The sequence below is a fragment of the Lepidochelys kempii genome, chromosome 4 (assembly GCF_965140285.1).
Source record: "Lepidochelys kempii isolate rLepKem1 chromosome 4, rLepKem1.hap1, whole genome shotgun sequence".
NCBI lineage: Eukaryota > Metazoa > Chordata > Testudines > Cheloniidae > Lepidochelys > Lepidochelys kempii.
In genome coordinates this window covers 65,254,803-65,277,746 of record NC_136383.1, presented here as the reverse complement: position 1 = coordinate 65,277,746, position 22,944 = coordinate 65,254,803, and the positions used below count along the sequence as shown (strand labels likewise).

At 40.0% G+C, this 22,944-nt stretch overlaps 1 protein-coding gene across 2 annotated transcripts in view; it reads left to right on the top strand.

Annotated features, from left to right (window-relative positions):
- Nucleotides 1-22,944, top strand: part of MARCHF1 (membrane associated ring-CH-type finger 1) — a 270,963-nt gene that overhangs the window by 212,902 nt on the left and 35,117 nt on the right. Inside the window, exons 4-6 of one of the 2 annotated variants that reach the window (XM_078852497.1) lie at nt 140-219; nt 487-1,248; nt 20,125-20,305. In XM_078852497.1, coding sequence (XP_078708623.1) covers nt 140-219; nt 487-1,248; nt 20,125-20,305 — 1,023 coding nt within the window. The remainder of the gene's footprint in view (nt 1-139; nt 220-486; nt 1,249-20,124; nt 20,306-22,944) is intronic. The other variant, XM_073341532.2, reaches the window with a different exon arrangement.

The following is a 22,944-nucleotide window of genomic DNA, read 5'->3' as shown; positions in this document are numbered from 1 at the left end:
CGAACTTGTATGCTTGCAACAGAAGACCATGCACAACTGCAACAGTTGTTTAAACTTTTTAATCATGTGGCAAAGCAGTAAAATATCTGCAATGTATTTTATGAGCAAAGATTCCAAATTGTCTAACTTTTTTCAACAGGCAAGCAGTCCTACAACAGGAACAGCTCCTAGGAGTCAGTCACGGTTGTCTGTATGTCCTTCCACTCAGGACATCTGTAGGTAGGTGCTTAATCAGTCATTTTAATCTGTCTGTCAAACATTAGTTTTTTTCTTTGTCTAGTAAGCTGAACATAAGCTATTGCTTCTGCCTAGCATTATTCATGAATTCCATATATCTGGGTTTTCTTTTGAGCTCTTGTTTTTGTCATGTTTCCTTTTCAATCTCATATTTTCTATTAAATCAACTCGTTTCTATTTTCATCTCTCTCTTTTTTTGTTTTCTCTTTACCATTTTCCATCTCTCTCCTTTGCTGCTGCTTTGTTTAGATCTACCACCTTGCATGATGTGTCAGAAGATGAGTCTGAACATGCAACACCTGTCATGGTGCTTACCCCTGCTAGTAGGGAGTCTGGTAAGAAACAAGTGAAACGAAGGTTTAGGCGGAGAAAAGCGATTGGGGACAATGTTGAGCATACAGAAAAGCAAAGAAAAGGGAAGGACTGCAAATTGTACCCGATGGTTGCAAGCTCCAGATGCAATGCATTGCACAAGGAAACGTATGATTCATCATCCTCAGATGAGAATCAGTGGGCTCAAGCTAGAAGGAGAGCCAGAGAAAAGGTCAAAGTGCCCAGGAGAGGGAGAAGGAGCAATAGATCTTGCAGTAACCCAGATGGATCTCCAAATAACAATGCCATTGAACTTGTCACCCTGGGGACAACGGGGGAAAAGAAACAAGAGGTGTCTGATTCTGATAATCACACTTTAAATCACAGGAGGAGAAGGGTTTCAAGATGTAAAGAATCTTGCCTTTCGCTGTCTTCAGTGTCCTCTCCAGAGGCGAGGAGTTTCTCAAGAAAATGTGGAAAAAACAGGGGCAGAAGCTACCCCCAAGGGCTGCAGTCTTCATCTCACCTTAGACAAAATAAAGTGGTCGAGGAAGGCTTTACAGAGAGAGGCTCTGGCAGTGATACTCTGACAGTTCCAGAAAATGGAGAACCTGTTGGGGCAGGGCCCAATGTGACAGATGCAGTTCAGAAAATTCCTGTTTTATATGATGACTGGTCTGATGATTTAGAAGTATGCAGGTTAGTCTCTAATAAGAAAGATTGGATATTACCAAAAGGAATTGGTTGGTTATTGCCGTGAATTATACGTGTGCCTTTTACCTGATTCTTGCTGTCATTTGGATATTTTTTTTATAACTACTGCTCAGTAGCTATCTGTTAGGGGCAGCGATACATAGCACAAAATAGTTGATAAAGGAAGATTTCTAAAGAAAGATATGACACCTAATTCATTTAAATACACTAGTAGCACAGAATTAGATTCCCACCTCCTGCATGGTGACTTGTCCTACCAAGTTTGAGACACTGTGCACTCTGGCACGAGAACCAGAGATTGAATGGGAAGATCAGATAGCTCAATACTAATGGGATACAGAGGCGTTCATTCTTAGATGACCAGTTCAAATCCAGCTCTGGTCTGAAGTGATTGAAATGTGTTACTCTCTGGGACTGTTCATTGACCTGCATGAAGTGAGTTGTTGGTCTCAAGTCAGTGCATATTACACATGACAGCCTTATAGCTGGCGTTACTTTGGCTGTCTTGGCACATATGTTAAGAACTGTAACAGCACGAATACTGAACTACCTTCCAGTTTAGAACAGAGGTATGCTGACAGGTAGTGTGTGGGAGTTTGTGCTGCTGCTATCCATGATGTGTTATGTGAATGAATAGAGGTCTTTGGTTTCCAAGGCTGTCAGTCTGGCACCATTCACAGTGACAGACCCTGGGAAGTGCATGGAATAATAATAAATTCAATATTTGAAGGAAAAATATATTAAAAGGATTAGAATTAGGATAAAGTAACATCAAGAAGAGGTCCAGGTAAGCAGAGACGTTCACCTGAGGGAACTATCAAAGGGAAGGATTTCAGACCAACATCACAACATTAAATCAGTACATGGCAGCGTGTCAGTGGATCTGAAAGCTGACAGGATTGTGTTCTGAGTAAAAACACTCTTCAGCTTACTGACACCTTTAAACCCAGTATATGAGTTTGGGGTAGAAAACTTAGTGAACTTGAGTAAATCAATTCATCAGTAAATTGAAAAGGAAGTTATAGGGGACAATCAGGCATTAAAGTTAATATTTCTTTTAAAAAAATATGCTGGACCTGTTTCTCATTTACAGTGCATCCCCTGGCAGTGGGCCTTACTGTAAATGAGAATCAGACCTAATATATTGGTACAGTAACTGAAAACCTTGCAATCTTCTTTCTTTTCTGGGAAGAATTGGTATTAAAATATAAACAGAAGTGGAATGAGGAAATGAATATGTGCTGTGAAACTACGTGGCGTGATACAGTGTACTTTGTGTCTGGCAGTAAGCTCCAATGGTCCTGGTTAAGAAAATTGTCAGTAGAAGTATAGACAGTGTGTTCCTTCAGATTACTGTATGTAAGATATAATTATGAGTTGATCATGTGCTATACACCCTTCAATATGTTAGGCAAGCCACAACATAGTTCCCTTTACATTATTCGTTTGTTGTATCCGCCTGTTGTGTCTTATCCTGTACTTACATTGTGAGAGCTTGAGAAGAGGGCCCATCATTTTGTTTTGTGTTTGGGCCTCGATCCATACTTGGGGCCTTGCCTACTATTGCAATAAATAATAATTATTATTATTTATATTACAGTAGCACTTTGAGACCCGAACATATATTGAGACTCCGTGTGCTAGGTGCTGTACACATATATAGTAAGAAAATTCAGTTATGAACTGAATATAAGTGAAAAATTATTTTAAAAAATTATTTAAATTAAACAAGTGTAACTTTTTCAGGTAGACCAGGCCAAGTTGCTGCCCCGACATAAACTCAAACTGTGTTTTCAGATGCAAGCATGGACTCTATTTTTCTCTTTATTGACAGAACAAGGAGTAATGGTCTCAAGTTGCAGTGGGGGAGGTTTAGGTTGGATATTAGGAAAAACTATTTCACTAGGAGGGTGGTGAAGCACTGGAATGAGTTACCTAGGGAGGTGGTGGAATTTCCTTCCTTAGAGGTTCTTAAGGTCAGGCTTGACAAAGCCCTGGCTGGGATGATTTAGTTGGGGATTGATCCTGCTTTGAGCAGGGGGTTGGACTAGATGACCTCCTGAGATCCCTTCCAACCCTTATATTCTATGATTCTTTTTGGCCACCCATCCAGCTTTACTATGACTGTCCACATTTTGCTCACCCTGGGGCACACAGGAAAGGAAGAGAAAGAAGGTCATGTAGGGGGAGAAGGATGCCTAAGAACTGTTAGATTAAATTTCGTTTATCATACTATGTGTTTCTTAAGTGTACTTTCACTACAGTGTTTGTGCACCAAAATAAATGTGTGGTACATTAGGTGGGGTCAGAAACTAGGAAATAGGAGGAGATTACAGAGAGGAAAGTTACAGGAGGTTATAGGAGGAGATTACAGGAGGACCTTTTAAGGTTCCACCATCGTAGTTGCTTTTACAGCGGTGTAAAATTTGCCTGGCTTAAGGCTGGAAATGAAACTTTTGAAGGTTCACATAAAACTCTGGCCCAGGCTCAAGTGTAGTACAAAAGAACGGCCCAGCTTAGAGAGGGGTGTGCCCTATTTGATCCCATGGTAAACATTAACACTGAGGAGGTATAGGAAAGAATCAGGAACCCTTATGAGAAGTTGGCAAATCTGTCTACCTGGCTCTTTGCCCCATTTTGTTGACTCTTCATTGCACTGTAGCTGTGCTGGTATTAGATATGGATGGGGTAGAAACTGGTAGATTCCTGTGTTTCCACTCCATCCTGATTCTGTTAGATATGTCCAAGCTCGGAATGCGTAACTGCCTGAGTTGAATCCAAGTGTTTTGTCCTGGTTTGATTATAAAAATAAGGGAAGCACGTTTTCTTCTCGTACAACAAATTAGTAAGAAGTCTCCACTATTGTAATTTTGCTGCATACACAATTCCTTTCTCGTTTATTAAAAAACTCCCTGTTAATATTCAGCAACATCTAATACCTGCCTGACCCACGTACCTATATTCAGTATTCACCTTGAAAATACACACAGACACATGCAGCCCAAAATAAGACTCAAAGAGTGATTAAAATCACAAAAGAAAGCATCACAGGCATGCTTAAAATTAGATAATTGCTTGAACAGAGTCTCAGCCCTGACTTTGCCAGGTTGGAATTGTTGAGGGAGCACACAAATGCAGGTGGAAAGCAACCCTAAAGGAGTAGCCGAAGATTCCCATGACATCAGGAGGAACAAGGAAGGGGTGGGGCAGAATACACAGCATTCAACCTGAGGCCTGGGCAGCTCTGCAGTGTGTGTGTGTGACTGCTACAGCCAGCATAATTTAAAGGATCAGAGGAGCCGCCTTTCCCTGCCACTCTGCTCAGCTTTATGGAGTGTAAACTTGGCACAGTTGAGAATCTGTCCTCTTCTTTTAAAATGCTGCCATGTTAACAGAACCATAAGGCCACCCTTTCCTCACTCTCGGGGAAGTGCTGTATTTCTTGCAGTCATTCTAGATGTATCAGCTCTAGAAGACTGCACATCTAGGAAGGATGCTACAAAATGAAAAGCATGCTAATTTTTCATGGCTACTAAGTTATTTTACTTGTTAAATTTGCATACAGCTACACAGAAGGGAGAAGATTTATTATGCGATAATACTGCTTCAGCTGAAAGAATCTTACTAATTACTGTGGCACAAACTACTTAGCTATTTAGTCAAGAGCTGATTTGTAGTTTCTTTCCGTAGATTCAAATGTATCTTTCAGGAATAAAAAAAGGAATTAAATATTCACTTTGGGGCAGGAAGTCACACCTCTTCTGCACTGCATATCCTGGCATGTAGGGCATACCACACATACGTAAGCAGAGTGTATTCAGAGTGAGTAAAGTGCTGCCAACATATTAATAAGGAGCTCCCTCCAAATTTTCCACATAAGTCAGTGATGCATGTTTGCTACAGTGTAAGACTGGATGGGGAATGGACACCTTAGCATCTTGAGGTCAAACAGGCTTCCCCTCATGAGAGGTGGTCTCCTTTAGCTGGGGCAAGGAGTTAGGTCAGGGAAGTGGATGTCTGCATTGTATGGGGGTGTCACTATGCCTTAGTGGGTCACAGCTGAGGACACCAAATTAAGGACAAACTGCTGAGGCTCACCCCAAACTGGTGGTTATTCTACTTTTAGATACACCGAGCCAGAAACAAAAGCAAACATCTGTCTCACCACGCTGGTAAACAAGAAGTCCAAACTGCAGTCTCCTTAGGCATACCAGCCCTTGTTTCATCACCCAGATACTAGACTTTATAATGTGTGGTTATTTAAAACCAACATATTAAACAAAGGGTCCTTCTAATCTCAAAAGATCAGCCACATAGCCAAGTCAATATATAACTCAGATCTTACCCAATAATCACGCTGTTGCCAATCCTTTATTATCTAATATCTAAAAGTTTATTTATAAGAGAAAAGAAGGAGGAGAGAATTAAAATTGATCAAAGAAATCATATACATACACTCATTGCAAAGATCTTGGATCAGGTTTATAGCAATGCTGGAATAAACTACTGGCTTGTAAAGTCTCAACTTCCAAGAGATTGGAAGGTCCTCAGTCCATTGGTTGGAATGCTCCTTTTAGTGCAAGTCCATAGTCCAGAGAGAAGAGCAGGAAAGAGGCAAAATGGAGATGCTTCCAGGGTCTTTTATACCATCATCCATGTGGGGAGGATGCTCTTATTCTTAGTCTGTGGAAAATTACAGGCACAAGATGAAGTCCAGGGTCACATGAAAAAGTCACATGCCCTTGCATGCTTTGATGACTCATAGGAATAGCCATTACTCATATTCTGGCTAATGGGGTGGAGACAAGCTTCTTCTATATCCATTGTGAGAGCTAAGTGTCCTTTAATGGAACATCAAGTTGAATGGTCCATTCACAATGTGCTGGCTGGACTGGATGTAAACTACCTAGTGGCTGTTACCTGAGGGGCAAATGTATTTGAAATACAGTTATGTAGTCAATATTCACAACTTCAGATACAAAAATGATACATGCTATAAACAAGATAATCGTACTCAGCAAATCCTAACTTTTCCATTGACACTTTACACGATATACTTTGTACAAGATGTGTTGCAATTGTCCAAGAGAGACAATATTAATGAGATAAATACTCATGTTTAAATCATACAGCATCACAGGTGGGTTCCCTCCTTATTCAAATTCCAAGATGGCTGGGCAGGCAGGTAGTGGCAAGGAGAAATGCAGGATGCAGGACTTGCTCATTGCAGCCGCTTACCTCTCTTCCTCATGCAGTATTGGAGCTGCTGGTGGCAGGATGTATGTATGTATGGTATTAGGTCTACAAGTTTTGTTTCCCATGTGCTCCTAGCAGAATAGGTGGGGATACAAGAAGTGTCATCCCTTTGCAGTATATGAAGTGGCTGTGGGAGTGTTTGATCTACCTGTGATGTGTTGGCTAACTGAGCAAGTACTGTAAAATTCCAAGCCTTAGAATTCTCAGTGACTTCAGTGGGCTTTGTCTTGGCTTCTATATTATTCCTAAAGGGGAGAGGATGAAATCATGGGCGGGATAGTTTAAAACTCGGTTTAAGCCACTGTCGAGGGTAGCTCCATGGGCTGGATAAGTCCCTAGTGTTACTCAAACAACCCTGGGGCAAGCCCTCCCTGGGCTGCCTTATGGGCCACAGCAATCTGGAATCTCCCCCCAACACACCCTTATACTAGGGCTTGCCCTTTGCAAGACCATTGGAGGGCAGCCCTGCAGCTCAGTGCCTGTGCCAAGGGACTCCGCCCCCTGGCAGAAATGGGGCTATTAGGGCTCCTTTACATCACTACCAGCCCTTGTGCCTGGTGTAAAGGAGCTGGGACCAGGGTGAATATCTCATCCCTGGAATTTCAACACTGGAATTATGAAGAAGTGCTAGTTAGAAATGGTATTAATTCAGAATCAATAGATGAGACACTCCTGGAAGATTGTTAGTTGTGATATTACTGATGAAAGGAGCACTGAGGGATTTTTGATTTACACTGTGGTTCTAATTGTTATCCCAAAGGTTTTTGCAGTTGAAAGGACTGGGTCAATTTTACAGTTTCTATAATACTAAACTGTAATTGGTTGAAAATATGCATTTCTTTTAAAAACACATTTAAATAAGACAGGATGCATCACCATAACAAAAATTAATTACATGCACAGAAGAATCCTGACTTTTCTGAACTTCTTGAATGGAAACAAATATGTTCAGATAATTGAGAGTTAATAGTCAGGGAGCGGATGGAACAGAGAGAGATACTTAGCGATCATTAGATGGGGGGGATTGGTAATGAAATCTGCATAATCCACTTCAAACATCACTTTAATACAATCATCTTTTTAGTAGAAAAAGTTTTGGTGAATGTATTAAGTAGATTTGATTTCTTTTTCTTTCTTTTTTTTTTTGAATCACTCTTTCTGGACTATATTATAAACACTTCAAAAGAAGTGAGATGAAGCATTGTAATCAACCGCAGACATAAGTAATTTAAACATCATGTAAATTATATTACATAGGGTACATGAAAATGTAATTATGAAATAATAAAACTGAAATCATAAAATTTCTGAATCCTGATTTCATTACGTGAAATCAAGTGTTATAATCATGTACCAGTTATGTATAAAATTAACATATGTCTTATTGGTTCTGAACTTTAATCACTTAATACACATCAGGTTGGGATCTAAAGGGAAAACAGTCTAAAAGTTGAGAAGAAGCTTGGGAAGAAACAGTCCTTCTAAGATTAGTCTTGAGACGAACTGTAGAACTAGAGATATATTTATTTCTGCAGCTGTTAACTATCACATGAGGATATTAACATTAAAACCTAGACGCTTAGTGTAAATCAACGCAGAGCCCTTTATTTCAATGGAGCTAGGCTAATTTACACTATCTGAGATTTTGGCCCTAACTTCTGAAACTTTAACATCAGTGATGTACCTGCATTGGGTAAGAAAATATAGTTTCCTTCGATCTCAGGAGTATTCAAGATACAGATATCGAAGTGTATTTTGTCAAGTCTGCTGGCAAACCTTGCAAGTTTGTCAGCTGATAACAAAATGATGATCCCAGTATAAAGGAGGCAGAATCTAAGGGCTGTTTCCACCCACATTAAGACCGCTATATGCTGCCTGATCAGTATAATGGGTCTTTACCGTAACAAAGAATCACTATGAAAAAGAAAGCCCTTACTTCCTTTATAATAAAAGCTTGGGTCAGCAATCCTTTGACACACTATACTAAGTTCACTGAAGCGAGCATCCATAGCAACATTCCAAAGTAAAAAAAAGTTAATAACTTCTAAAATTAGACTTTAAGCAACTAAGTTTTAGCAGTGGGCACAAATCTCAGCTAGGAGATTCCAGTAAACTAGGTAGTCCTCTTTTTCTTTCCAATTTTACTGGGAAATAGCAAAAAGTTAGAAGGCTGTTAGAACTATGTTTAACAGAGTTTTTTGGGGGAGGTGGTGCTTATAATCAATTAATTGCTTAACCAAATTACTTCGAATTTTCTAGAAAGAAAGCTACCCAAACTTGAGGTTGATAGCACTTCTTTGGATGGATTTTATGGCAGCAGGGGGCAACATCAGGCTTAAAATGGAAACTTGGTCACAATCTTAACTGTGAATAGACTTCTGTTGCTCCGTGTTTTTTTTCTTTCATTTAGAGCTTCTTGAGGGCTCACCTGTTTGTAACAGCTCTCTAAAAAAATTATGGTCTTTACTGGAAGAGTGATCACAGCTCAGGCTAGTACCTAGAGTAGCAAAAGTGTGGTGCAATGAAGAAGCAGTGTTTTTTATAAGACATGTAGATGCTGCTGGGTACGTTGCAGCTTGTTAGATAAATGTCCTACATGTTGGAATTATGGTTGTTGGAGGCCTGGTCTACTCTAGGAATTTACATAGGTGTAGATATGAAAATCCGCAACCTAACCCCAGTGTAGACAGCTTTAGGCTGACGGAAGAATTCTTCTGTCAACCTAGCTACCGCGTCTCAGGGAGGTGGATTACCTACACTGATGGGAGAAGCCATCTGTGTAGGTAGTGTCTACACTACAACACTACAGTTGCAGCGGTACAGCTGCGCCGCTGTAACATTTTAAGTGTAGACAAGCTCTGAGCCTCCTTTCCCAAAATTCTGGCACAGGTTTTGCCAGGGGCATGAACAATGTGAGAATATAGTAGGAAAAGCCTTATTATGCACTGGTATGGGGAATTCCACCAGTGACCTGATATAAAACTATAATTGAGGAATCAAGGGTTGCATCTCTTGAATAGGTCATCAAGTTGTTGCTTTCAGCATTTATCTCTGATTAACAGAGACATAGAGGCTATTGGCTGATGTGTATATTGCAATCTATATTATTAAAGTTGTGGGCTTGATTCCTTAATCCTAAATTTTGCTGTGTTATGAGGTCTTGTTTTGCACCAATTTTGAGTGGCACTGGTAGAGCATTGGGGTAGGAATGAGTTGTAACTATTTACATGATTAAACTGCCTGTTCATCAGTTATAATGAAAGAAGATTAATACAAGTATTGTAAACAAAATAAATCGTTCATAGCCTGCATTCCGTAGTACATTTTGCTCTTGACTCTCTTCTTTATTCTGATCACGTTTTGAGAAATCAAGAGAGCACCTTACCAGAACCATTATGAAATTATGTTAGTGTGGTACAACATTTTCAAAAGGTGTTTTTCTGTATTCAGATAGAGACAGCTGACTATATAGCATAATGGAAGGGCAGGAATGACAGAGGAGAGGTATACAAATTGATTACATTCAGTATGCAGAATTAATGTGCTTCATTCAGACAAGGTTTAGAGGGAGAGGAAGACCAATTTGTCATTTAGATTATTTTATACTGAAAAACTGGAATAGAAAGAAAAAGAGCGTGCGTGATCAGAAGGCAAGTCTGCCAAATGAAGGAGAGAGAAACTCAACATGCTGTTATCTACTGCTGGATGAACTATCCAGAGAGCATAATTTATTGAGCAAATTTAACTCTTTTTCCTGTTGACAAATTATCTGAGCTGGGTTTGATTCTTACAAATGTGTTAATTATTTGCCATGGGTTGTTCACAGACTAAATTTTCAGACATTTGCTATTTGTGGTGTGTAATTGGTTACCTAAGATGCATGGTATTGACACATCCAACTGGATGACTGAAATTTTTATAATGGATTTTTCAAGACTGCCAAACTGTACATAGAGCAATGCGTGGATCCTGTTACAGCTGTGAATGGAGCTGGTCCCTCTCTGCCCAGTTACTGAGTGTTGCTCAGTAAATTATGCTGGATGCTAATGGCTCCAGGAGTCCCAAACCACAGCCATGGATTAGTGTGGAACAGTGTCTTTCCTCTGATCATGCACTCTTCCAGCAGCAGAAGGGATGGCACAGGAGTATGTTCCACTGGAGGTTCATCCTCGCACTGGGTTAATCCCTGCTGAGGTGGTATACACCTTGCACTTTAGGACAGATTGTGCCTGCCTATTTAAGTCTCTCCTCACAAAAAAAAGAAATATGGGACAAATGTAATCTTCTTCTCAGTAGGTGCGTGGCTTTACGTCCACTAAGCATGGGAACATGGATAGGTTTTTTTCTTGTAGTCTGTGAAAAATTTGGAAAAGGAATTTAGGGCACAATTCTCTTGGGTTACTTCTAGAGCGGGGTGGGCAAACAATGGCCCAGGGGCCGCATCTGGCCCTCCAGATGTTTTTATCTGTCCCCCAAGCTTCCGCTGGGTAGCAGCATCCGGGGCTTGCCCCGTTCTGGTGCTCCAGCCAGGGAGCAGGGTCAGGGGCTTGCCCCACTCTGAGCTGCTCCTGGAAGCAGCAGTATGTCCCCCCTCTGGCTCCTATGTGTAGGGGCAGCTAGGGGGCTCTGCACACTGCCCCTGCCCCAAGTGCTGCCTCTGCAGCTCCCATTGGCCAGTAACTGTGGCCAATGTGAGCTGTGGGGCAGCGCCTGCGGACAGGGCAGCGCGCAGAGCTGCCTGGTCGCGCCTCCATGTAGGAGCCAGAGGGGGGACATGCTGCTGCTTCTGGGAGCTGCTTGAGGTAAGCGCTGCCTGGAGCCTACACCTTTCCCATGTCCCAACCCCATGCCCCAGCCCTGATCCCCCTCCCGCCCTCCAAACCCATCAGTCCCAGCCCGGAGCACCCTCTTGCACCCCAACCTCTTATCCCCAACCCCACCCCAGAGCACCCCCAGCTGGAGCCCTCACCCCTTCCTATACCCCAACCCCTAATTTCGTGAGCATTCATGGTTCGCCATACAATTTCCATACCCAGATGTGGCCCAAGGGCCAATAAGTTTGCCCACCCCTGTTCTAGAGGAAGTACCTGAAAGTTTGGATAGTGTGTATCCCCCTTCAGGACTCTGTTGTGAGTCCCCAAGGGCAGAAGCATCCTTCCATCGGATGCCTTTGTGCCTGTTTCAGAACAAAGGCAAGTACAGCCTGATGCAACTAGTCGGGGTGGCCAGCAAGGTAGAGAAAAAGAGTGTGCAAGGAGCTGCTTTCTGTGGCATGCTGACAAGGTAACGGGTCCTAATGTATTCAGTGAATTCCTTACATATCTAAGAAATAACAGGGATTTCAAATGAAAACATACTGCCCATATTTAGCCTCATTTACAGCCATCCAGCCCCATGAAGTCAGCTCCATATACCTCTTCAGCTGCTCCATATAGTTGGCAGGATGGCTGGTTTATGTACCATGCTGTCACAGAATGTATCTGCCCTCTCTTCTGTCTTTGAAGGTACATCTACACTGCAGCCAGAGGTGTGATTTGCAGCTCGTATAGACATACCCATGTAGGGTGACCAGATATCCCGATTTTATAGGGATAGTCCCAATTTTTGGGGCTTTTTCTTATATAAATGGCTATTATCCCCCACCCCCATCTGATTTTTCATATTTGCTTTGGTCACCCTATACCCATGCTAGTTTTAACCTAGGTAGTTCACTAAAATTGAAGTGAGGACACACTGGCATGTGCTTCAGCATGGGCTACAGATGTAAGTTGTGTACCCACCAGGGTCCGGCAGGCTTGTGCAGTCCATGCTGAAGCCCACACTTGCTATGTCCTCACTTCTGTTTTTAGCAAGCTGGCTAGATTAAAGCTAGGAAGGTACATCTACACGAGCTGCAATTCACATCCCTGGCTGTGGTGAGATATACCCTGAGAACTTCAGAAAGGCTTTGTTAATGTCCCTTGGGCTTGCAGAGATGTAAATGAGGGAAGAATTTGGCCCTATGTAGTTGAATGAAATACAGTGAAGCAAAATATCCTCTGAAATACCTTGATTTATTATTTCCCAGACTGAGGTATAGGAATGAATGTGTGAAAGATCAAATAAATACAAATGTAAGGGCCACATTCTTGCAAAGATGCATTTAATTGGTGTATCCACACTCTCACATGAGTGCAGAAAATGGATTACTGCATGGCATTTTGCTTGTTTCTTTTACAAACGCATCCACAGTTAGATATTTCATGTGCAGACCTTAACTGCAACTTTTAAAAAACGTAGCCATGAGTAATGCAATTTATAGGATATTTTGAGTGTGGATATCTTGTGGATAAGGGATTCTTTTAAGACAAACCTATTTTAAATCTATATTATCTTTGGATTCTGGTGTCACCAACGTTAGAGTTTACATTGTCTCCAGAAATCCCTGATGAGAAAATTATGCATGTGGATATAGCTTTATACATAAATGTACCAAATGTATCCAGAATCTTTTGTGATGTAAAGTCCATTCAGGGGTTCTGGTGACGCAAAGTGCTTGCAGTCTCCGTTGTGGGGGTCGTTCATGTGGCCAACGCTACCCTGCAAATGCTGCGTTGAAGATAATGTAGGTAGAGATGTACTGATTCAGTCATAATCCTAGTCTGGCTCAGATGAGAAAGCTCCTTCAGAATACTTTGCACAAATCAGCTGATGAGAGTGGATTATTCACCAAAGGTAGTACAATCCCTCGGGTGAAGCAGGCAAGACTGATGCAGGATATGTTGTTTGCTGCACAAGCAGGAATGAAATTGGCCTATTTTCCTAACTACTGAAGTGTAAAGATAATTAGTGAAAGACAGGTTAGGATAACCACTGTTCTCACTAATGAGGGCAGAGATTAACAGCTATTCTTCCTAATGCAGGTAAAATTATTACCCTGCACGTGAAGGGAAAAATACAAACCTATTGCAACCTATCTATATCTCTAAATTATAGGCAGTGAAGGTGGTGACACTTATTATTAAGGTTGCCTGACAGTTTCTATTAAAAGATCCTATTTTCAGTTGCTAATAATTTTGCCAGATTTTAACCATAGGGGCTGAAATGTTCCATGCCAGTACTCCTTTTCTTTTTGCGGATACAGACTAACACGGCTGCTACTCTGAAATCCATGCCAGCTGTTTGTCCAATGGTGATTTTTTTTTTTTGTTTAGCTGTTTCTGAAAGTAATTGGAGATTTTATCTTAATGCCTTAGCACAAGGGGGATGAATTAAGATTGCATGGGAAATTTTAATTTGGGCGTGTCCTAATTTTTGAGTGCTTGACCGTGTGACAGTAATATTCTTTTAACAATAATTTTGGATGTAATATATATAGGATAAAACTAAAGTAGCACGTTATGTCCTCAAAAGTCAGAAGATGATACAGTTAAGGTTGCAGGTACAACTTTATCTGTGTCCTCTTCTGTGTATTCATTTAATTACATGATGCACTCAATTTGTCACATAATGCAATATGTTAACATTCCGTTTTTGTGCAATCTTTCCATGTACATTTTAGAGCTGGTCAAAATTTTTCACACAAAAAAGTTGTCAAAGATAGCTTTTTAAAAAAATATGAAACCATGAAAAATTGTCAATATTACTGAAACTTTCAATTCTTCTCTAAATTTGTATTTAAATTATTTTCAAAATTTTCTTTTTTATTTTGTTTACTGAAAGATGTTTTCTTACTTAAAACCTAGTTTTCAGTAAATGAAAAGCTTTGAAAACTGTTTTTGCAAAAAGCTTTGTATAAAATATTGCAGAAAATTTCACAAAATATGGAAAATAAGAAATGGAAACAATACTGAAATTGTTCATTATTGTTTTCCTGGTGCATAACAAATAAATCTGGGCTCTGCAGGAGCACATTTTGTAAATAAATAATTTTCATGGATTCTGTCTTGCATACACACAGAGTAGCATATCATTCCACCAGATGCTGTGTGTGTGTGTGTGTCTAAAGGTAGAAACAATTCTATGCTTGTGAAATATTTTATGATTATGTAATTATCAGGCAGTAATTTGATGTAATGTACTTAAACATATGTACAGCATTTGATTTGGTTCTGCATAGCATTTTGAATAAGAAACTAGAACAATGCAAAATCAACACTGCACATGTTAAATGGACTAAAAAGTGCCTCATAGGACTCAAAATGTAATTGTAAATGGGAATCCAATTTGAGTGGGTGTGTTTCCTGGTGAGGTCTTACCGGGATCAGTTCTTGGCCCTATTCTATTGAGCATTTTTATCAATGATCTGGAGGAAAACATGAGATAATCATTGGTGAAGTTTGCAGATGAGACAAAGATTGATGGAGTGGTACGTAATGAATACGACAGGCCACTGGTACAGAGCAATCTGGTTCTTTTGATAAGTTGGGTGAAAGCAAACAGTGTGCATTTCAGTAAAGCCAAATGTAAGGTCAGATAACTAGGAACAAAGAATATAGGCCATACTTACGGGATGGGGGATTGTGGTGGGGTACCAACCCCACAGTGAGCCATCAAAGGTTAACGAGCTGCTGTGGACCCACTCAGCCACATGTGCACTCGCTGTCAGATAATGAAGGGGCAGGTAAAAAAGGAAGAGGAGAGCTCAGTAATGAGCTGATGAGGGAGAAGAACAGACCTCCTACCCTTTGCTCCCTGAGGAAAGGGCCAGCCCAGAACCACTGCAGAGACTGCAGGAGCCTTCCAGAGGGAGTGAGGGGGGCAAGCAGGCCAACACAGGACTATTGAGTTTGGTTTTGGGACTATTTCTTTGCTTTGCCACATAAAGACTGTTGGGCTGTCTGTGCTGGCCCATGGGCTTAACAAGACTGTTGCAAGAAATCCCTGGGGGGAAGAGGGGACTAGATTTCTGCATTCTAGTCAAATCTGCCCTGTCATTTGTCATGGATTCTGAAGACTACACAATCACAGGGGCTCTAACCAGTGATTCTGAAAAAGCTCGGAAGCAGGGGGTAGTCATAGCAGATAATCAGCTGAACCTAAGCTCACAATGTGGTGCTGTGACCAAAGGATTAATGCCATCTTTGGATGTATAAACTGGAGAATATCGAGTAGGAGTAGGAAAGTTATGTTACCCCTATATTTGGCACTAGTGTGACCAGTTCTGGTGCCCACAATTCAAGAAGGATATTGATAAATTGGAGAGGATTCAAAGAGCTACAGTACTGATTAAAGGACTAGAAAACATGCCTTATACACTTAAAGAGCTCAATTTAACAAAGGAAAGGTTAATGGGTGACATGAATACAGTCTATAAGTACTTACATGGGGAACAAATATTTGATAATGGGCTCTTCAGTCTAGCAGACAGTTATAACAAGATCCAATGGCTGGAAGTTGAAGATGAACAATTCAGATTAGAAATAAAGGATAACATATTAAAAGTAAGGGTATTTAACTAGTGGAACAACTTACTAAGGTTGTGGTGGGTTCTCTGTCACTGAAATTAAGTCAAGATTGGATGTTTTTCTAAAAAATATGGTCTAGTTCAACCACAGCTATTGGGCTCGAAGCCGTAATTACTTCGAGGAAGTCATATGGTCTGTGTTGTGCATAAGGCCATACCAGACTATCAATGGACCCTTCTGGTCTTAAAATCTATGAATTTATGAATATGTGACTCATATAACGCACCGGCACAAGGAGTAATGTCAACTATGCAACTGTAAATACTCTTAATATAGTATTTTATATGGAATTTCCTCTGTGTGTGTGTGTGTGTGTGTGTGTGTGTGTGTGTGTGTATTTTCTAATTTTGTTTTTCTAAGAAAAAGGATAAATTCTATAGTTTGGAAATAATTGTAAATACATAATTAAAAGTTGCTGTCCTGTGGATCTTACAAGATATTTATAAAACCACTTGCTATCAGAGTGCAATTGAATCATTGAGGCATATCTCCTGAGGAGCCCTGCCTCGATCACTGTGTATATTTTTTACACTGTAGCCAACTTAGTTCTCTGTCCATGTATTTTTAAAACATTGAACTGTCATTGTTTAAAAAAATTCTTTGCACTTTCAAATTGTGATTTTTAAATGGACTCTAACACAGCCAAGTAACTAATCTTCCCCAGTATAGTCAAAATAATTTCTCCAAAGTGAAGACTGTCTGCCAAATTTAAAGCTTGGGAAGTCAGTGGGAACTGGGACTGCCCCTTTAGGACCCTTCCAAGAGCTCAGCCTGCTTTTTTTGGCACAGTCAATTCAGTATCAGGACGATTCAAAAATTAGCAAAACTTTTTTTGGGGGGGAGGGGGAAGGGGGGAGTATTTTTTCCCCATTTAATTCATCTCAACAGTGCCCAAACAATTTGTATTCCAATTTTTCAAGGGTGGCAATGGGGTATTTATATTTATAGAATCAAATGATATATTTATATATAAAATTATATAATTGTGTGTATAACATATATGTAAAATTTGAATTATAGCTGAAGAGCTAGCTACAGCTGTATTTAAAAAAAGGATATATAGAAGAAAAATAAAACCCTCAGGCAGAGACCAGGCCTGCAAAATGCCAGCCTGATATTTCAGCAAGTTATGAGCATCAGAAAATGGGGGGCTACAATGGAAAAACTTTGGCAGCTTTAAATATAGCTATTGCGAGCCCTCCAGCTATAATTATTTTATGCAATATTTTTTTCAACATCCTTGAAGAAAATCTTTCATGAGGTGAAATTTATGACCAGGGTAGGTGGGCAGTGGTAGGCCTGGTCAATTGCTGTGCTGGTTCAAATCCTCCTAAGCCAAACATTCACACTTACTTACTCTGTCTTTAGGCAAGACATGCTGTGCTTCATTCCAAGCCAATCTTTTATGGGTCAATAAATTACAAACAGAACAAAAATATACAGAAGAGAAGAGCATTTAATATAGTGAAAATTGTTTCTAGAGTCATCATTTCTATTGCTAGAATGTTTGTTTTCTCATTGTATGTTTTTAATTTATATTTCAGATAGTGTTTTGTATTAAGTGTTTCTACTGAAGAATAGTTTTGTTCCTTTCAAAGTAGTACTGTCATTTTATTTGCGGATCCCAATGGAATTTTAGCTTTATATTTTAGCTTTTATAATAATGTAAAACGATTTCAACAATGGTTGAAAACGACTCTTGGGTACCCAATTTAGTTGTCTAATTTCTAGATGGCTTAAATGCTTTAAAATAAATTATATGTAACTGGAATTAAAATGAGCAAAGCCTTGTATTTTCCCTTTGGGAAATGGTTTTAATTTAAAAAGAAAGTGATGTTGCTTTTTTATGTAACATTTTAGAAGGAGAAAACTTTTATCTAAACTGGCAAAGAGTAAGACTTACAAATTATCATTAGCAAAGAGGTAAGATCATAACTGCATTCACAAAACTTTAATCAACTCTTGGGAATGTGTGTGCTGTATCAAAATAGCTGTTTATTCATTTAAAAAAATTAATCCTACTTACAGGAGGGTTTGAGTAAAAAGTCAGTGTACAGTGAGGACGCATAATAGCTGAGGCTTCAATTTGTCAAGTTTGGCCGGGCTAGCACAGGTTAGAACACGGATGGATTTTTTTTTTTTTTTTTTTTTTTTTGTAGAATGTGAACTTGCCTGAACATGTACAAAAACCTAAGTGGTGTGCATGAGTGAAGATTTGTATCTTTGAGTAGTGCATTGGCAGTATTATCAGATCACTGACTGAACCAACTGTGGAGACAGCTCTCAATTTCATGTACTGTTTTCTTTTTAAGTTGCGTTTTCATTTCTGGCTGTACATCTGGAAGACTCACTCTGTTCTGCTTTTTCATTTTGTAGACTAATTTTCTCATGGCTGTGGGCCAGGCCGTTGAAAGATACGGAAGGGAGTTGAGTTTTTTCAATGGCACTTCTGGCATAAATCAACTCTTACTTGTCTTTCAAATTTCCTCTTTCTTCTGCCAATAGACTAGGTAGCGTATTTGCTACTGTTGTAGTCAATAGTTATATCAACATATTTGCAAGACTTTGCTAGCCCTTCTCACAATTCATGTCAGGTGCTCATGTATCCTGATGGATATGATGCTCCTTCCCAGCTTCCCCAGTATAAAACATATACAGCATGATAGCCCTCATAGGGAACAGACCGGACACAGTTGTCTGTATATTGCGGCAAGAGTTTTTCTTTAGGTTTTTTCATACAAGCGACAGAATTTGCAGAAGAGTTACAAAGTGTTCCTTTTCTACATTTTAATTGCCTGTTGCAAGCTTCACATGTCTCTGAAGGACTAAGTGCGTGGTTACCACTTCTCTATTTTGAGGTTGATGTGGTTTGGGTTTTGATGCATTGCTTGTGGCTTCTTATTTTTTTCAGTTTGCCATTTAGGACATCCATTTAGTTTTTGTGAGTGTTTGTTGAAATTAAACTTCTTTTTAATGAACAGCCCTACAGCAAAGTCCTCTGTTCACCTGCAGAACAATTCTTAGCCTTTCTAGGGACACTGTCAACAAAGGTGTCAGTAAGTACCAGTTCTGATTATTGTGGTTTTTGGTTCGGTTTTTAATGTGGACAGATGTTTACTAAGAACTGACTGAGATCACCAAGTCATTTGACGTAGGCCGCAGAAAAGACATCAAATAATAGTACCTTTAGGACACTACTGACTCCAAAACATTTGAAACAGAGATCCAAATGTGAAAAAAGCTCTTTATCCCATTACCAGCTAGAAATGAGACTGTGGCCAGCCCCCACAGGGTGCACACACAACACCCTCAAGGGATACATCTACAGTGCAGCTGGGAAGGAGCCTCCCAGTGTGGGCAGACAGATTCAAGCTAGTGGTGCTTGAGGTAGTGTGCTAAAAATAGCAGCTTGGACTCCCAAGCTCACTCAGTGCTCTGAGTGTGAGCTCAGGTAGCTATCCAAGTCTCTGCTGGAGCTGTAGTTTCTATCCTGCTATTTTTAGCATGCTAGCTTAAGCTCCACTAGCATGAATTCGTCTGTCTTGGCTAGGAAGCTCGCTCCCAGCAGCAGTGTAGACATAGCCAGGCTGGCTGCTGTTGTATTCTTTGTGCTTCCAGATAGTGCAGCTACCTCCCTCAAAAGGGGCAGAGACGAAAGGAGAACAGACAGGGCTGTGACTCTTCCAGTCCCCTCTCAACCTCTCCCAAGGGGAGTGTATGAACGCTAAAGATATCCACAAGTCTGTCTCCCTTATCCCTTGGGCCATTATCAGGGTAGGCTTTCTATACCTTTCATACTTTGCCTGTTTAACTTGGGGTCTGAGTCTGTCACTCTTGCAGAGTATATCACTGGGACTACTCACAGAGTGAGGTACTGCTCAGCATGAGTTTGGGTGACAGAACTAGGCCCTAAAGGTTTTGTCATACAAAGGGAGGGGGGATGAGTATAATTTCTACTGATTCATCTCTAGATCACACAGCAAATTCAAAGTGTCAGAAAGGAATGAGGAATGTATTTCTGAGCTCTAATCTAGAAGGTCATATACCTTGAGTCTTATGAATGTCAAGTCTGAGAATGAAAAGCAGTGTAAATAAACCAGTGTTTTTGCTTTGCTCCTTGGAAGGCTCCCTTACTATCTGTTGCTGTCCTCCCTGTCAGGATCTGTCACTGTGAGGGAGATGATGAAAGCCCTCTCATCACACCATGTCGCTGTACAGGGACCCTGCGCTTTGTTCATCAGGCCTGCCTGCACCAGTGGATTAAAAGCTCAGACACGCGCTGTTGTGAACTCTGCAAATATGACTTTATAATGGAGACCAAGCTCAAACCTCTCCGGAAGGTACGATATTAGTAATTTAATTACATTCAAGTGTTGAAAGGATGAGATGGCTGCACAACCTGCTGACATATTTAAGATACGTTTACATTTCCCAAATGTCATTTGATTTACTGTTGCAATAAACACAATGGGGTGATGCTCTACTCCACAGAAGCTGGTCAATTTACAGCAGCTGTGGTTCTGGTCCAATGAGTTTCATGGCCTTAGAACACACACACAGTAATATTGTCTCTTATGATATATTCTGCTGTTTAGATTTTTCTTCCTTAGCTTTGGTGTTATATTGGTATGTACATATTACAAAACCAGAAGGGACTCCACGATAATCTAATCTGATCTCTTGCATAATATAGGCCTTAGAATATCACCCAGCAATTCCTCCATCAAGCCCATCATTTTTGATTGAGATTTATTCAGATGCTTGTGCAGAGATGGAAACTGGAGGTATCCCAAATAATGCTTCTAGATGCATAAATGTATATTAGGTATATTAGGTTACATTAACTAATTTGGTATCTAGGAAGTCAAGTGTATGCAGTTTGAGGATAAATATTCTTGGATGAATCTTTTAAAAGTCTGTTTAATGTCAGTATACAGACGGTGAAGAGGTTAATTTTTTTGCAAAAGGGAAATATCCTTTTTTTTCTCTTGTGATTCTCTTCCCTCCTCTCCCAGTACATCATTGTGTCTTACTGAAGTTTTATCTTTGTGGTTGGAGTTTCACTAGAGCCAGCATCTAATTTAAAGCTAAACTTTAATTTTCATGTGAGGTTTTCTGAAAAGTGATTATGTAAAAATAACATCTGACTCAACCGACCTGTTCCCTGTATTCAGAGCCACTTCGGTGAAAAAAGATACTGCTTTTTACTCTTGTTAACAGAGCCTGGAGAGAGTGAGCCGGATGCTATGCCTTCCTGTGTCTCATTCACAGAAATTGTTTTGCAAGTTCCAATCAATTATACCAGCTAATAAAAAGCACTGGGGCTGTGCAGGTGTCATGGAAGGCTTAATTTGATCTGCAAATGCTTTATCACAGGTGGTGATGTTACAGAGAAGGAATACTTTATTTTAAACTGCCAGCCCTGCAAACTCAACCTGGGATCTGAGAATTGAGCACATCTAAATAAGTTATTACTGATTATTTATAATTTTATTAATATGCAAATTTTATCTGATGGAGTACTTAAATATCTTTAGTCACACCCTCTGGCATGATCTGTACAAATTGCTCACTCCCTTTTCAACATAGGTTTCAATACTTCAGTCGCCAAAGTAACTGCCAAAATTACAAGTAAAAATTGACATGTTTCCCAGGTGAATACCCTGAGAGCATGTTATTTAAACAAATAAGCTGCCTAATTCCACTTTACATTTAAACGGGGTGTGTGGAAAGCCCAAGAAATACAAGTTACAGCTTCCATGATGAAAAGAAATGAAAAACTAACATTACTACGGACATCTGAGCAGGTAACTCTCATTCAGAATTCTTCTTTCATTCTGAAAATCATATGGAATACTGGCAGATTTAGAGTGGTTACACAAAACCACATTCGTGTAAGTCTAACTTTCTTCATTGAATGGCAAACACTTTATTCATCTTTAGTCATGTCCCCCTGACTCTCAGTCATCACCAGTTCTTGGGAATATCTCTGATTTTGTACATGCCAAGGATTGTCCCTGTTTTTTAGAAAGTAGTTATTTTCCACTCAAAGAAGCATTCCAAGCCCAATTTATTTTAGCAATATTAAAAGATACCAACCAGTCTTCCCCCCCAAATTCATAACTTACCAATATTGTATGTACAGTATGGACCCAGTGTATTACTATATGGACCCAGTTCTCCCACTCAAATCAGTGACAAAAGTTTGAGTTTTATATTGTAATTTGGGCTCAGAAATATCCCTTTTCTCCTGTTTCTTGCTGGTCTTCTCTGGTTAATTCTTCTCTCTGCTAAATACTTCAACATACCAAAATTACTGAGAATTTCTTTGAAACAATACTGAGAAGTTCTTTAAATTATCTATATTACTTGCATTAATGGAATCCTGAGTATTATATCCTTTTGATATAATATCACTGATATACCATCCCTAACTGTTTACATTTGTTTACATGTTAAGATACACCATACAGTCATGAAGAAGCTATTTTGTATGTTGTTGCAAAAGCAAAACTAGAATGGGAAGAGAGATCACAAAGAGATCAGCCATATGAATGTTCATATGCATTGATAGTTGTGGCAGTAACACAATCTACATGAACTTGGTGGATTCAGATGTCCTAACCTGTCCCAGTGATGTTCTAAATTGTTCAGTAATCCCACTCAGCCCTTCAAAGGCATCAGATGGAGGCCCCCCTTTCTATGCCAGAGCATTGCCTACCCACGTACTGCAATCCTGATCCCATTCAAATGGATGGGAGTTCTGCAACTGATCTCAGTGATAGCAGGATTAGTCACTTCATTGGGAATCCCCAAAACAATTATTTCCTGTCTACAACTGGTCAGAGAGTGACTTTTATAGCAAGGGTAGCCAAGGAGAGGCATCTTCAGGTTAAATATGATCTGTAGCATTCTAGAACGTCTAGCCACAGCTACCTTCATATTTAATGGAGGAGAGGGCCGCAGAGACTACCTATCT